This window comes from Cygnus olor, chromosome 14, assembly GCF_009769625.2.
Source record: "Cygnus olor isolate bCygOlo1 chromosome 14, bCygOlo1.pri.v2, whole genome shotgun sequence".
NCBI lineage: Eukaryota > Metazoa > Chordata > Aves > Anseriformes > Anatidae > Cygnus > Cygnus olor.
The window spans coordinates 19,252,264-19,269,189 of record NC_049182.1 but is presented as its reverse complement, the minus strand read 5'-3'; the positions used below and the strand labels follow the sequence as shown (position 1 = coordinate 19,269,189).

The window sequence follows — 16,926 nt, the reverse complement described above, 5'->3', positions numbered from 1 at the left end:
GCTCCTGCCCGGTTCTGCCCTGCCCGCTAGCGCCACTGAGCCAATCGGGTGCCTGAGCGTTAGTCGAAGCGGCCAATGGGAGAGGCGGAGACGATTTAAAAGCTGGCGGCGGGAGGGCGGCGCCTCACGGCTAGCGCCGCTGCTGCAGCCGGGAGTGTTGCTGCTGCCCGCCCCAGGTGAGGGGGTGAGGGGGAGCGGGCCTGCTCGGGCTCCGGGCCTTAGGCGGCGCGCAGCGAGAGCGTCTCGGGCAGGCGCTGGGAGGGGACAGCGAGGTAGCGCCGGGCGCTCCCCCATGGGCAGGGACACCTCCCACCAGGTCGGGTTGCTCAGGGCCCCACCCAGCCTGGCCGTGAGCACTTCCAGGGCCGGGGCACCCGCAGCTTCTACGGGCAGCCCGTGCTAGGGCCTCGCTGCCCTCACGGTATTACTCGCCTTTGTGGGGTAAGCAGCAATAAACGCCATAGAAAAGCGAGGCAGTGACCCGGAGATATCGGGCCTTGCTGCGTAGGATTGTTAGGGAGACCTTGCAACTTTCTCAAATCCATGGGGGCTGTGACCTTGCCATGTGCTTGGATACCTTCAGCCATAAGTCTGTAGTCAAGCTCCTGTGACTTGAAGTGTGTCGTTCTCCACTCAGAAACCTCAGTACTGTCTATGACAAAAGCCGAATGATTTTTCTCATCTTCCTCTTCTCAGAACCAGCTCTGTTGCCTGTAGCGCTGTTTAAAAGCTGTGCTGTGCTGAAAGAAATGATAAGAACTGATTTCTTCTCTTTATGTATGCCTTTCTAGAGTGGTCTCACCAGCCTGAAGATGACAACTCTAATCTTCTTAGATAAGGAGAATGGTGAAGTTGGTGCTGCTAAGAATCAATTAAGACGCCCTTCAGGATCATGTGCGTATATGCCCTGCTAAAGTAGTGGGGAACAGAGTAAGGTGCATGAATTGGGTTTCATTATTCACCAATTTGAACAGAGAGCAGAACTGGTTAATTAGATATAAAAATAAAACTAAGCTTATCAATTGTTATGAAAGTGAAAATTACTTGCCTTTCACAGAGAGGACTTATGCTTCTGAATTATAAGTAGAGAATGACAATTTGCTTTCTAGCATGTGTACCTAATGAAGCAGGCTTTAGGGTTGACATGGTGCTAAAGCTTGCTCTTTCCTCCCCCCAGCAAAAGTCTTGTCTGAAAGAACTCAAGTCAGTACGCCACTTCCTAAAAAAACAATTAAAACATCTCCAGCCACATCACACTCTGTCAGAAAGGCTCTTGGAAATGTGAATAGGACTGTAGGAGTCACAAGCAAGAAAGAGCAGATGAGACAGAAAAATCAACCTTGCACTGCAAAGAAAGTAAGTACAACTGCCTTCCATAAGGGTGGATGGGAAGGAAGGAAGGGGTGCAGGGCTTACCTACATAGATACAAGGCATGCAACAGCTTAGTGAATATGTAAAGGTAAAGAAGTGGCTCTAGAGAAAATGTTGCCTGAGTTACTGTCTTGTTCACATTTTAATTAGCAGGGCTTTAATATAATGAGCCTAAATGTTGTACAGCAGAGATTTGTTGCCAGTGCATATGGTACAGTTACAAAAGCGAAGCAGCGTAAGGGCAAATGCTTCAGCTACTTTGCATTGAAGGTGTTAGAATTTAGATGTAACTGAGGACTGTCTGACAGTGTTCTTGTCTTTTCTGTGCTGGACAGCTTTATAGACAAAAGGATACTACATTGAAAAAACAGATTAGCTCAAGCAATGTATCTTTCTCTCGTTAAGGTTGCTGAAAAGACTGCTGGATTAGAGAGCCAGGATGTGATACTTGAAGAACCCTTCCCTGAAATAGAAAAAATATTTTGCTATGATCCTGGAGGTAAGAACTCTTGGGGTAATTATTAAAACAAAGAATCAGGCTTTAAGGGTTGACACTGTAAGACTGGCCAAGCTGCAGTGGTAAACAACCTGATGATGTGCTTCTCCAGAGTCCATTCTTAAGCATAAGGGCATTTACCGTTTTTTGAAGCACCACCTCATCTGTGTTTGAATGTTTTAACTGCAATAGTTGTGCTCCAAACATGTAGTAGTTTCCATATCTGTTATAGTGGCAGGAAGCTAGTTCCAAATAACCAAGTTATAGTTCTTAATTCATTAAATGGCATCTAGCAGGCAACTATGTAAAGGGCTACTTGAATGTAGACTTCTCCTAAGAGTGTATGCCAAGACGGCACTCTGGAACTGAAGAGAAATCCCTACTCTGTAGGATAAAATAGTTGAAACTTCTAAAACTGTTCATCTCTGTGATGGGGAGAGCTATCTCAGTCCTTCAAACAGTCCAGGTTATGTTGAAGTAAATGTGCAAAAGCTATTGTACTGAAGACTGTTTTAGTGTTGGTTTAAACATATGTGCTGCTTGATGTAGTTGACAGTGTAGTGATTGAAAAGAAATTTCTAAAAGCTCCTGCTTTACACTAGCAGTTACATACACTTTGATAAGTGTTAGCATAGAAGATTTTGTGGGCAGCTAAGGTGTAGCTGCAAATAAGCACCCTGTAAGATGTAACTAACAGACTGAGTCTGTTCTGGAACTACTTTCACTTCATTTAATCTAGGATGACTTGCAGCTTCCCATGCTACTGTGCACTGTTACTATACTAGTGTCTCTCCCAAACAGACTTTGAGAATTTTGATCTTCCTGAAGAGTACAGAGTAAGCGATATCAACCTGTATGGTGCTCCTCTCCAGATATTTACAAGCACCTCTGAAAAACCTCTGAACATGGTTCCTTCACCTGTGAAGACTGAAGAGATGTCATGGGAGTCTAGTAAGTGGAAAACCAGCACGAGTTTCAGTGCATACAGTGCTCATTAGTGGTCTGGGAGGAAAGCTAGTTGGTTGCAAGAGTGAACTGTCACTGCTGTCATAAGCGCCAGAATAGGACACTTATATCAAGCAACTCTTGGTGTATAGCCAAGCTGAATTTAACTGGTCAACTCCACTAACAGTGGTCTCAAAGCCATATTGCTGTGTAGCTTTCTGCGGTGTATTGCTAAATGACTAGTTAGGACGAATTGTCCAACAGTATTTCCCATAGTCATTCAAGTGGCTTATGCAAACTCACTAGGAGCTAGCTTGTATGAGACTAAAATTTTGGGCTTCATGAGAAACTGATTTGCTCTATTTCTAACTTTCAGACTTGCTACAATCAACTACTGACTTCATTTCTACACTGGATGAGATCATTGATATGCCACCTATGAACCTATGAGCTTTAAAAGCATATTCTGAAGTTTCTGTTGAGTTCTATACTTTTAATTATACTTTTAATAAAGGCTAGTTTAATGTGTGTAATACAGGACTTCTCTCTTTTCAGTAGAGCTAATATACCAAGTGCATAAGATGCAGGTAGTAAAATACTGCTTTGAAAACAAGGCTATCTGACAAGCTATGAAAGCTGCACATGTGAAATCATTTTTGATATAATGCAAATTACTAGAGCTGGTACTGCTCTGACACTCTTACTTCCTGCACATGTTTGCTCTTCTCAGTGGTTGTCTAGGAGGGCATCTTAGATCCTTATGCAGATGTGTACTTCCACTTAGTCTTCTAATTGTCACTGCATTATGTGGCTTTCACTGTTGGTATTGTCTATGCTCTGTGAGGCAAGGATGGAAGAACCCTCATCCTTCATGTCACAAGTGCAAATTCAATAGTTTCTTCTTTCACACTTGTAATGGTCTCAGTTCCTTTTCATAATGGTTTAAGACACGTCAGCCTTGGAGGTGGTATGACTTACAGTTGGCTGCTATCAAGCATTGGATAAAACTTGGTCTGAGGTGACTTTACTTCATTAGGGTTGCAATAGGCTACTCCATCTTAGTGTAAGTTTTATGAAGCTTGTACAGGCGATTCCTGATATGTTCTATGAACAGCTGCCTGAAGTTCAGGGGGAAAGAAGCAGTATGATCACTTGCGATGTCTGTGCAAACTGGTGTGCCAGAGACAAGGCTAAATTTATAGCAAGTGATGTTACTTGCTTAATGCATACAGCTGTACTTCTGATCTTTATTTTTCCTCTAGGCAGCAAGAAGTCAGTTCAGGAGCAGAGTTCCTAGTGAGAGTCAGGAATCCTACCCACTACTAAATTTCTTACACTTCCAGTTTTGCAGATGAAATTAGCAGTTGGCCTTGAGATTTAACTTGCATTTATAGTTTCTGGGGAATACTCTGATCTACTTGAATTCCAGCAGCCTGTTCAGCTCATCCTTACCACGAGTCAATGCTGTGACTGTTTTCTGGTGATTTGCTAAGATGGGAGGTCTTTCTGCTCTTCCATGGGGCACCTGAGCTCTAGTATCCTGAACAGGAACAACCATGTCAAACTTAATGTAATTGTGACTGGCAAATAAGGGATGGAAACTTCTCCACAGCTGTGTTTTTGTGGTTGGTAGGTATGTACTTCAGATGACTTATTCCATGGCTGGAGGCAAGTAGGTGTAAGAGAAGCAGTTTAATGAGACCAGGTTAGTGGCTTTTGAGACTTTCTGACATTGTTCTGGCATAATACTGGGTAGGATAGCTACCTTTTCAAACCTTAGCCCTTTCTTCCCATCTCCTGTGCACAGAAGTCAACTTTCTAAGAAAGTGCTGTCCATTTCTATGGTGGTACTTTGCAAACACCAGGATGACTGCTGTAGTAGGTAAGACACTAGCATGCCAGGCTTTATGCCAGCATTACACAAAGATGTCTCATTAAGCGATGTGCGATAGTTTGCTCCTACGTAAAGGTGAACTAAAAAAAGTACATCCAGTACTACTGGTATGCCTTCTACAAGCACTCGTATATTCTGTTCACTGCCTCAGAATCCCTTGAAGGCAGGTATTGAAAAAATGCTAGAATTTGCTGTGGTCTGTAGGTTCTACTGATGTGTCAAAATCTGCCTTTGTTCTTTTCCCTCCTTGTGCCTATCACTAATCTAGTACCTAGACAGGCATTCTACAGCTTGCTCCCAGTTTGGAAAATATTAAGTAGCTAAACATTCTATTTTTTTTTTACTGCGCAGCTGAAAGGGCACAATGACACACTGCTAACGTTTGTAATTAGGGCCCTTATGTTCTGTAGGCTGTTGTTTTTATTGAATTCTGTTAAGGAGTGATGCTGCTATTGCCACTCAACACACATGGAGATTCTGAGCAGGTTGTCAGGAATGTGAGACTACAGATACATTTCCAGAATGTAGTTTTTATGACTGCATAGGGATGGAGGGAAAGTGACGGATAGATCCCAACCAAAAAAATGAGGAAATATGACATAGTGAAGACTGTTCAGAGAACAGCTTTTAGAGTATTTCTCACAAGCAGGCCTCTGACTTCTTTTATGCTGTAGTGAGTCTTTAAAATGAGCTTAGGAGCCAACAGCTTGTAGCATGTTCAGAACTGTTAGGCAGCTTGCTATGCTCCTGTGGAGCACAGCACTGCTGGGTTTTGCAGAGAGAGCCTGGGCACCCTGGAACACTACCTGACTGGAGTGAAGGAACCCCTGTGTGTTCAATGTCTGGTTTGTAGGTGCTGAGGGGAATGGGTTTGCCCTGCTACATAGTAACAGGTAGTGAAAACCCTTTTCAGTCTTTGAAAGTGTAACAGGCAGAGCAAAGGATACCTGTTTTAACTGTTCCCTAGCTTTAGATGTTTCCTCAAGCTTCATCTCCTTACTGCTGTTTACTCATCAGGAGGCAGGTGAACCTTTAGGAATCTGTAACTAGACAATTTCCAACCTTTAATCTGGTAGGCATAGAAATTTGCTATTTCTGAATTATCAGATCTGAAATAAAAGTAGATAATCATTGTTTTTTCCTCAAACTTGTTTGGTATCAGGCAGTGTTAAATACCAATGAAGTATACAACAGCTATTCTTTCTCTAGTTTCAAGCCAAGGGCAAGAAAGTTTTTAAAAAATCAGAAGGACATCTAACAAAAAAAAAAAAAGGACATGATTAAAGGCAATTCTGTACAGAGACTTCAGGTTTCTGCAGATCCTTTCTTCAGTGATAAGCATTAAAATTAGCTGGGCCATCTTGGCTGAGATCAAAGTTTGGGTATATTCTGCCAGCCATGGGTGTTGAGACCTAACTATAAAGTTAGAGTTAACAATTAAAGTGAGGGAACAACTTAATTTAACTTCCTGTATCTACCAGTTCAAATGAGCTGAGAGAGTTCAAGCTTAACTTTACATAAGTTCCTGTAATTAAGGCACTGAAACTGATTACACAGTGCCATCGTGTGGTCTCTTATGCAGCCACACAGGTAAAAATGCTTGTGTGGTATAATGCAAGACACAAAATAACATTACAATATCTCAAACCATATTAGGACAATAAATCAATATAAATGTAGGCTGTAACTGCATGTCCAGACACTACATCTTGAAAGACACTAGTGCTTTATGGGAAACTTTTCATAGTAACAATAACTTATTTTAGAGGAACTTAGAGTTCAGTGACCAAGCACATAACTATTCTTCACCTCCAGAAATTGTCTTTTTGTGCCATGTTCACAGTATATGCACATGCACACATCCAAATACATTTAGAGCATGATTGCTAGCTGCAAGATTTCATCAGTGTGGATAAGCATTTGTATAATGATCATAAATGATAATTCAATGATTCAGATAAGCCTCCTGATACTGGTAGACTTCAATCCTGAGGCCCCAAAGTTGTTACTCTTGAAACAGTGGAATGTGTGTGCAGAAAGCATAGTCTGTGTCAGAGCTGTAGGAATATTACTGGTCTGTCTGCATGAGAATGAATGCTGCTGCAGTTTAGAACATAAGGTAACAACACTAGGACAAACTAATAAATTCATGCCAGTGTTACTTTATTTTGCTTAAGAAATGATTAAATCCTTCAAAGTCTAGGAAAAAATAAACAGTCTTAGGTTTTGTGTCCTTTTTTCCCCACTCACCTCTCCAGTTTTTAGGGAACTTTCCAAAAATTATGAAGGAAAGGTATTTTGGGTATGGAGGAATACTTCCTGTAGGATTTCTTTTACAGTATTTCATCTGATTTTTTTCTACAAATACGCTTGCAGCTGCTGGCAAGTAACACAAGCCAGTCAAAGTTAGACCTGAATAAGAAGCAAGCAGTTCTTTCAAGGCTTTGTCTGTAAATAGTTGAGATCAAAAAGGTATACGTCATCATGCAGCTGATCTGAGCCAAAACGGGAGTGCTGCTAAGAATGTCATGATGGGTATAAATTTGTATTTAGCCACACAATGCAAAAATAAAATTTCTTTGTTACCACTGTAGCTAATTAATATTTAGTACTTAAAGATTGATTAACTTTTTAAAAAAGATTAACTTTTTAAAGTGTTAGTCATGATCTTTTTTGTCTAAAAGATCAAATAAAAATTCTGTTGTCCAATACTAGACATGTCAATGACAAAACCTGGAGTTAAGTCTCTAGCAGATGAATGAAGAAGTTGACTTCAATTTTCTTCAGATGCTAAAGTTCAGCACTGAATTTTAGGTGACTGGACTTGTTTTCTACAGTACTGTACCTCCTTTGAGGCTTCTTGTTCTCACAGGGTTTTCTGGCTAATGCAGGTCAAAGCTTATGTGAAGCTTTGTTTTGTAACCATTTGTCAGAAAGATCTATTTGTTTCACCTGGCTTTTATTTTCCCATTTCACGTGCTTTTCAACTCAGTTGGCTGGGATTAAAGGGAAATGCGTGTCCTTGTGACTTGCATGAGAACAAAGCTGTGATGATGCTTGATCACTTTGGACTGAACATCCTGCTTTCAGCGACTCAATGAGATCATAATTGTGAAAACATAGCCTTTTGTGTCTAGAAAATATAAACTTAGCCTCAGCTGCAAAACTTGACTATTAAGCCCACAAAGTGCTGTGTTTCTGAGGTGCAGGCAGCCTGACCTCTGCGAATTTTGCACTGCTTTCTATCATTTTAGTTAGGTATAAACACTGACTTCTAGTGGTGATTTAATTTTTTTCCTTAACTATTTTACTATATATATATATATATATATATATTTATATATTATATATATATATAAAATTGTTTATGTTGTAAGGTTTTATTTCTCTGTTGGGGTGTTGTCAGGAATAGATGCAACTCGAGTTCAGAATGGTGTCAGAGCATTACGATGTATAACAGAAGGCCTCCTGAAAACTGCTTGTAATGTTCTGGCTTACTTGATAAGATTTATACTTCCTGCCAGCATTTGAGTTATCTGGGATTTTAAATCCACAGCTTGGAAAATGAGTACTTGTTTGGTGAGTTATTCTTAGTTTGAATGATCCTTAATAGGCCAGTGTAACTGTGTAATGGGATTGGGAAATCTGGGCTGTAGCAAAGTACACAGAACAGGTACTTTTCTAGTTGCTATCAGTCTGTCAAGTGTCGTCTTTTCAGTATTCTGATAGTGAGAATCACTTTAAGTCCTCACCTGAATTTCTCCAAGGAGAACTTGGAGGCTACCATAAAAATAATCTCTAAGCAGGCTGTGTAAAATTACTTCAGTGCACATCAGATAATTCATCCTATTTGTAATGTTCTGGCAGCAGGAGGCACCGTGGTAACAGCATGCATTACTAGGTCTCACTCCTGCAACCTGACAGCTGTGGTGTGATGTTTGCCTTTGGTACATCATGCACAGTACAGGCATCTGTAATGGGTTTCATTGTGCGATTAATGTGAAATGGAGGGTAAGAGTCAGCACTAAAGAATTCAGTGCGCCTTTACCCTGTGGCTACAGGGAACAGTATATCAGCCAAGGGCATTTTTATCTTCCATTGTTTAAAAAGAACACAAATTAGAAGCCTGGAGGCAATTGGTCTCTCTAGGGCTAGCAAAGCCATGAATCTTGTAACTTTTATTTTTACTGTAGTTTTAGTGTTAGCAAAGTACTGTATAGAAATACAATCACGTCCCTCTAACTGTCCCCAAAGTGGTACTCACCATGAAACGAGAGACACAGGCACTTGGTGATGCTACATCCCTCATGGTACCATAAGCTCAACTTCTATAAGCTTCAGTAGATCTTAAAACAGCCAACAGAACATCACAGAAAACACCCATTTCTAACCTGAGCACATTTAAGCTTTATTACCCTTGTGACATTGAGATGTGTTCTGGCAGCAATGCCCAGTTCAGAAAGCACGTGCTTCAATTCACAGCCCTGGTATTTAGGGGTTGAATGTTTTCCTCAGGAATCCAACTTCTGGAAAAAATCCCAGACAAATAGCTGATTTTGGGCTGTTTAGACACTTAGGAAAGAACCTGTTACATTCATGCATTTGGTTTGGTGTCAGGAATGTGCATTTGGTTTCAGTTTCACAATTAACCCTGGGCCTCCTTGACAAAAGGTTTTTTTAGCTGTACTGTCAGCCTCTTTGTGTCAAGAGAGTTTACCCAACTTGAGACAAGGTCCTGCAGAAGTAAAAGCATGGGTGGGGCAGTCTCTGAAGATAAATTGACCTCATTTCCTCTGTCCAGCAATCCAGAGGTAAATCACCAGCATGATTAAAAGGACACTTCGGGTGCAGGCTCTGACAGCGCTGCAGCCTCAGCTGAGTGCTGCCTTCACGTGGGTGCTCAGCAGCCCTGTGGGATCTGCTCCAGTGCTTCCTAGAGACCAGATCCTGAGTCTTCTGTTTCTTCCTAATTCAGGCAAAACTTTGAGAGTAAAATCCCCTGGGTAAAAGCAGTCAGGAGTATCAAAAGTGCCTGGGCTCCAGCTGTGCTGCTGTCAGGAGAGGATAACTGCAGCTTTTGCAGGCATGTCCAAGCATCCAGGCTTTAGAACCTGTTGAGCCTCATCTATTACATGTAATGTTCCTTTGGCTCTTCTTTCTTGCTCTGGAGCCTGTACTGTCTGCCTTTTTTATCCCTCAGTGACTGAGTGCTGGAGGAGAGCACTACTGGTGCCTGCCAGGTCTCTGAGGAGCAACTAAGCAGTACTTGTAGAAACTGCAATTTTCCTTGTGCCTCCACCCTTTAACTGCTGCAGGTCGAAAATAGTCAATTCTCCATTTTGGTACTGTGTGTGTGGTGGGATAGTCGGGTATGCATGAACTTCATGCTCTGGAGGCAAAGCTGGGCATTGCCATGCTGACAGTGAGGGGCTGTGCCAGGGCTGGTGTGGGCAACCCCTTGCCCTATCTGAAAGTGGCTGAACTGGGCAGGAGGGACTGGGAGAACTGGGCTGTCCCTGCCACAACTATGAGACAGCAGTACCCTGTGCTGGTAGGAGAAACAGACCTCAGCCCTTCTGCTTGGGCAGCCCTCGGCTGTGGTGGTACTGAGGGCCTTTCCCACCAGACCCTGCTTCCTGGAAGTGGGGCCCTCTTTGTTGCAGCAATGATCATGAGCTTGGTGCTGTGCAAGACCAGCCTTTGCCCATGAATACAGAAATTCATATGAATTTAAATATGAACATATCTGTATGTGCATGTTGCAAAGTACATGCTAGCTACAATGCCATGAAGATGTGCGTTGATACAGGAGGCAGGGCATTTGCCGTCTGCAGTGTGGTGCTGAGCATTGCTATTGGAACAAGTCTCCAGTGAAGGGCAGAGCCTGACCTGGGGTAAAACAGGAAAAGTCAGGGCGGAAGCTTTGAAGGACGAGGACAAAAGACTGATAACGTGCTGTGGGTTAGTTGAGAATAACACATTCCACCAGTGAGAATGTTATGACTGAATACGGAATGAGCTCACAGGATGGCTGCAGAAGGATTTGGAGGCTTCAAGGAGGGGCTTCAGAGCTGGTGCTGTGAAAAAACGAGAGGAGTAAGGATGTGGCCAACAGCTCTTGATGGGAAGAGGGGGTGAAGGGAGCTCAAGGAGTCACTGGTAAGAAGGGGCACCCCTGTAACTAACTAGGGTGCGGCACACAGCAAGGAACTTCATAAATCTTTTGGCAGCTGTTCCTTTTTAACTTTGGCAAGCTGAGCCACTAGAGGGAGTCTGTGTTGCCAGATGTCAGAAAATTAAGGTTTTAAGTAAACTTTTCTTAAATTCCTGTTGTGGTAGGGCTGTATCGCTGAGGTGTCAGCCCCCAGCTCCACTGCAGGATGCAGCTGTACCACAGGGATTGGTGCTGAGAGGGGCAGAGCCTTTGCCTTATGGCTCCTGTGTACCTTGCTGCTCAGCGTGCTTTACCCGCTACGCAGGGAGAGATCTTAGCAAGGGTTTCCAGCGTGATTTCTTTCTATGACTGCAACAGTCTGTGCATGTGACATGGATCCTGATGAGAAGTCTCCTTGATCCTAAATTACAGACCCTCCTCTTCCCAGAGGGCAGAGGCTGACCCTTTCTTCAAAACAAAACCATCTTTCCTTGTGAACTGTACCAGTGTGGTTGCTGTGCAGCACCGAGAGTGCCTTTTAATATTTGTGACTTTTCTCTCTGCTGCTGCTCAATTTTTTTCTGGCACCCAGGCACAATGCTGCTGTTAATCTGTAAATAGCCGGATGAGATACTGAATGCTAGTGGGATTTAGCAAGAATCCCTGGAAATGTTCATGTTCCCCGCAGTGGGTCTTTCCAGCTCTGCAGTCTGAGTGTGCGCCTCAGAACATGGAGAGAAGAGGAGCTGTGCCTCAGGGAGAGTAAGCAGAGCTCCTGGGGAGCTGAACTACAAGTCATCCTGTTCTTCCTTCTCTGGTAAATTCCTGGCTGTCCACAGAGATATGAAACCATTGTGTGCCTGTCCCTGCAGTGAGGGATGTCCCTGGGACTGTTGGAGGGAAGTTCTGGCCGTGGGGCCCCGGAGGCCTTTGCTGCTCTCCAGAGCAATATGCAGTTCTTCCCCCTGTGGAGTGAATAACGTGGCCAGCCTTCCTTCTGAGGCACTGTGGGGAGGTGTGAAAAGTCCATGGAGTAAACAGGTCCCTGCTAGGGTCTGAAGAGCAGCACTAAATACTTCTGCGGGACAGCAGTGAAGCTGCTGCTCCGTGTGCTGGTGAATTGAGTGGCTTGAGAGGGACAGGCTGTGGCTTGTGGCAAATCTCAGCAAGCACAAGCACCTTCTGTGCTGGGACGTCCCCAACTGGGGATGCCAGCTTTCAGCTGAACCGCTTTCTCACCAGGAGTATTTTTTTTGGCTGTTATTCCAGTTTGGGTTCTGCAAACTCTCTTTGACTCAGTGTTGCAGTGAGGGGGGGGGAAAATACAGCTTGAATCGGTTATTGTTTGGCTTCAGTTTTCTGTAAGCCAGGTGAGGAAAAGCATTCCAGCTTCAGGACTCAAGCTAACATCATGTTAAACTAACCCATCATCTTGTTCCTTAATCAAATACAAGGTGCTGCCAGAATTTACTAGTTCAGAGGGTTTTCCACTTCATTGAACTTGATAGCAACCTCCTTGCAAACATCTGATTAGCCAGAAATGGGGTTCTTTATACCAGCTGCTTGGAAACTTCTGGCAGGAGAAATAAGTTGTGATTCTCTGATGGCTTGTTTATTTTCAGGTTCTGTTGGCCTAAACTTACCAAGCATCGAAGAGTGAGTGACAGTTTCCTTGCTCTCCATACCTTTTCAGCTTGAAAGTTTTGTCCATACAGTTTCCTTCCTATGTCTGTTTAGGTATTGTCTAGTCCTTGCCCATCACCTTCTTTCTCAGAAATACAATATCCTTGACAAAACAACCAGCATAGCTCTTCTATATGTATGTGGCCACATATCTTTGCTTTCAGCCACTGCACGATCCTTTGCTTGGTAAAGCCTCTTATGTTTCATCTCCTGGATTTTGTGAAGGAGTTTAAAAGTTCTTTTTAGGTATTTTAAATTGTCAGTTGAAGTGTTACATTCTTATAAAATCAAGACTTCTAATTCCAAACCTGACTTACAAAATCTTACTCAGTAGAACTTGGAAATGAAACATCTTTTTGTAAAAAAGGAAACATTCCTGTGGGAAATATCTTATTTCAACAACACAGCACTTTTTCCACTGGAAAATGTTCAAAACCTGCAAGTTGTAACCAGGTGCTGGATTTAATTTTTTTATTTATTTATTTTTTTTTTACCTTCTACCCAGTCTTGCCCCAGCTTATTTTCTCCTTCCAGGTAAGGAGTTCTCAGCAGTGTCTTTCAGTGTTAGTAAACTTTCTTCTGAAGTGTTTTTCTTCCATGCCCATCTTCCCATGCCTTATTCTAAGATTCTTTTGAAACTATGAAGGACATGGAGATGCTTTGCACCGAAGTCTGATCACCTCAAGGATGCTCATATTGTACTTGGGCTGTGTCCTGGTTCCGCAGCCTGGTGTATGTGACCATGCTGTGACCTGAAGTCTCTTGTTACAGTGGCTTGCTGCTTTATAGAAGATTATTCTTGGGAAGAAGCAGCAGAGAGGTAAGGGACTTTGCTAGCACTGGAACTCAGCCAGTTTTATATTTTTCTCCAGATGTTTATTTTTTGAGCTGGAATTAGCATCCTATCTTTCTGATAGATATATAGAGGAAAAAAATGTTCTCCTGAAAGCTTCAACACTGTGCTTGAAACAAAGAGCATGATATTAGGAACTTAATGTACTACCTATGACAACAGCTAATTCTATCTATTTTGTCCTGTTTAGGAGCCTGCAAAAGCTGGTGGGAATTTGTTACTAATCTAGGGTCTTGGTGCTTGTGTGACTGCCCAAGCATAAGAGCCGTGTGTTATTTCCTGATGCTGTAACTGGGAATGCAATGTTTTTGTGTGATAGGCAATACTGTCAGGTATCTGGAGTATAATTTTCAAAGCTGTCTGTGTGACTTCAAGTTCTGTTTCTAAGTGTAGTTTGCATGCCTGCATGTACATCTGCAAAAGGACTTGGGCCTCTTCAGTGCCTATCCTCAAACTGCAGCTCCCCAGATCTCCTGTCGTAACACTGCTGAGCTGTGTTCACAGTGATGGCTTGCGGCTCTTCTGATTATTCCAGATGAATTCTGTGATAAACATCTGTTTCTAGGCAAGCAGCTAGAGTCTAGTTTATGCCTGCTGAGGTGTTCTGTGGCCTCCTTGTTCTGTGGAGCCTGATGTGACAATGTTTTCAGAGAAATTTCTTCTCATCTTGGGACTCAGGCAGAGAAGGATGGCAGCTGAGGAGGAGGTGTTGGCATTTCTATTTCCAATTGCACAGTACTCATCTGAATGTGTGAGAAGCCTGCGTTCAAATCTCAAGATGCTTGATGGGCCCTTGAAATCCCAGTCCCAGCTGAGTTACTCTGGAGGACTTTGAGCTGCTTCTCCCCAGTGGAACTGCACAGGAGTTTGGAGGAGCCCTGGTGGTCCTGTGGTCAGGCTGCTTGTACAAGAAGGAAAGCTGTCCGGTTAGGTAACAGTCCTCTGCATGGAGAAAATATATCCTGTGGCTGGTGAAGAAGTGGCCCTTCCCCTCCCTGTTCCTGCCCTGCTGGTGCTCCCTGGTCCCAGGTCCATTTACCTGGTTCTGGATATCCGAGTGCCTGGTGCCTGTGGTAGAGGGTTTTGCTGTTGGCTGTCCCTCCTGCTCAGGGCTGACTCACATCCTGCCTTCATAACTCATTTGAAACCTTCCTGTTTTTAATTTCTGACTGCAAAGCATCTAGCGAAGCCATGTATGAAGCTGGTTAGAGAAACTATTCTGCTGCCTCATCCTGCTTTGCATCACTTCTTCACTCAAGCTGGCTGGTAGGGCAGCAGTAGATATTTTATCCATTGAGTTGTGGCCTTCACGTCGGTGTGAGCTGTCTGAAGGAGCTGGGTGCACGCAGTCCCTGTGCTTGGTGGTGCTGTGGCCAGGGCTGGGGCAGAAGCAGCGCTGTGGGTGCGCTGGAGTTCATGGGGCCTCTGACTGTGTGGTGCCTGGCTTTCACGGCCTTGCTTTCCTAGATGTAAAAGCCACTCACTGCAAAATAATTGAGTGATAAACCTGAGTGGAATCACTCTGGCAAAGGTTCAAGACACTAGGGTGCATAAGCTGCCCGTTGTGGGGGACCCCGAGCAAAGCTGTAGGGCCTGCAGGCTGTTCTGGTAACATCTGAGCCCTCTGTGCAGCTACAGAGCAAAATGCTTCCTTTAGGACAAGAAATATGGGCATGTACACGCACTCACGTACACAAGCAAACTCAGGGTGGGCGGTGGGGGTTAATGGTGCTTCTGTATGAATCTCTGCAGGCATTTCCTACTGGGAACGCTTCCCAGTTCAGAAAAGCATGTCGTGGAGGGTAGCTGCAGCTCTGCTGTCTTGGCACGTTCCCCCTTGTTTTGTGAGCTCTGTCTGCCAGCAGAGTCCTGTGACTTCTGGAGGCTGCACAGGCCATCAGGAGCATGTGGAAGGGCTGCTCCCACCATCCCCTCTCTTCTCTGCTCCCCAAGCAAGCCTGATGGAGCTCTTTGCTGCTCACACAAGAATCAGGAGCACCATCTACTAGTCTATACATCTGTCACAGTGCAAAATAAGATTTTGTTAATCAAATTGTATCTGGTTTGCGTTATGCCTTTGCAAATGTGCGAAGTTTTCTATGAAAGGTGTGTGGTTTATAAAGAATTTCCTAGGTTTCTTTATCAGCCTACTCTGTTGAGCCCATACTCTCAGATGGTTGTATTGGATTTTAAAGTAATGATACAGAAATCAGTAGGAGAACTCAAAATCTGTAACTTCTTTCAACTTAAAGAAAGTTGACACAAAAGAGTTTTTTTTTTTAAAAAGTAATATATATGTATATATTTGTTTAAGGCTCTGTATCACAGAACAAGACCCACAGAATTCATCACCTCTCAAGGGAAACCAAGTGAAAACTTGCTTTCTCAGTGTTGAGAGAGTTTCTCAATTCCAGTTTCTTCAAAGGTAATATAGATTTTCCACAGCAAGCTTCAGCTCCTCTTGGAATTCTTAACTTAGTTTTATCTCACTATTTGCCACAAAAATACTGTAAGCAGGAATGGAAGATTTATGAAATCATGCAAGAAGTGAATATATGTCTACTGTGCTTTCTGAAGGCTGTTTTTGTGAAAGATTTTATATACGGGACCTGATTTATCTCTGCCTGTATGTTTCATACTGCTGTAAAGCTTTTGCTTAAATAGCTTTACTCGTGAGAGACCCTCCCTTCTGAGAGGGCCTTCCTCCCTGGTGAAAGAAGGAAATCAGCACTCTCTGTTTAAGCTGAATACAGTGAACAGCAATAAATAAAGCAGAGAAGCTGGAACTGCTGGGTGGTGATGACAGCAGCACCTGAGCTGTGCTTTGATGAGTTTACAAAGCGCTGCCTCTCCGCATATTGGGTTTCTGAGAGTGCTGCACCCAGGGCTGTATTGTTATCTTGTTTGGTTTAACATAATATTGCCTCAAGAAATTCCAGCCACTGAATTAGAGTGAGGTCTAGACTTCCTGTCAAAAAATAAATTCTGCTAGTCAAAACTTTCCAGATGAGATGTGAAGATGATAGTAACCATCCTGACTGATGTCAGCTGTTGAGAACAATGCACAGTGTATTGTCTTCCTTTTCCCTTCTCAGCCACCGTACAACATTTTTTTCCTTTTACCTTTAGTATTTGCTTAAGCTTCACAGAGCAAACTGGAGAACTTGTCCTGTCACCTTTCCTTTTTAAAGGCCCGTGTAAATGTCCAGACTTGTCATTCTTTTGCTTTTGTCTGGAAGATTGGCTGAGGACTGAGGAGGTGTGATTCTCTCCCTGAGGGGCTCTCTGCTGCTGCTGAGCTACTTTCTTCTTTAGGTTAACCAGCTGACAAGCACATAGTGAAATCTCCCTCTTGTTAACCAGGAAATCCAGATAATTTCTAACTGAGATTATACAAACCAGCAAGGGTGTATCAGTTGGCTGGGAGCAGATGAATTTAGCTCAGTGTTGCTTACAATTAGGTTTTTAAACCTGGAGCTGGGGTGGGATGTATTTTCAAAGTTGTATCAGTGGGCACTGCACATGCTGA

General features: G+C 43.3%; 1 protein-coding gene across 1 annotated transcript; it reads left to right on the top strand.

Annotated features, from left to right (window-relative positions):
* Window positions 1–68: 68 nt before the first annotated feature.
* On the top strand, window positions 69–3,346 carry PTTG1 (PTTG1 regulator of sister chromatid separation, securin). The gene is made up of 6 exons (XM_040573471.1): window positions 69–176; window positions 792–894; window positions 1,178–1,356; window positions 1,778–1,871; window positions 2,670–2,819; window positions 3,190–3,346. The coding sequence occupies exons 2-6, from the start codon at window positions 813–815 to the stop codon at window positions 3,261–3,263; spliced, it is 579 nt and encodes a 192-aa protein (XP_040429405.1). The 5' UTR covers window positions 69–176; window positions 792–812; the 3' UTR covers window positions 3,264–3,346.
* The last annotated feature ends 13,580 nt before the right edge of the window (window positions 3,347–16,926 follow it).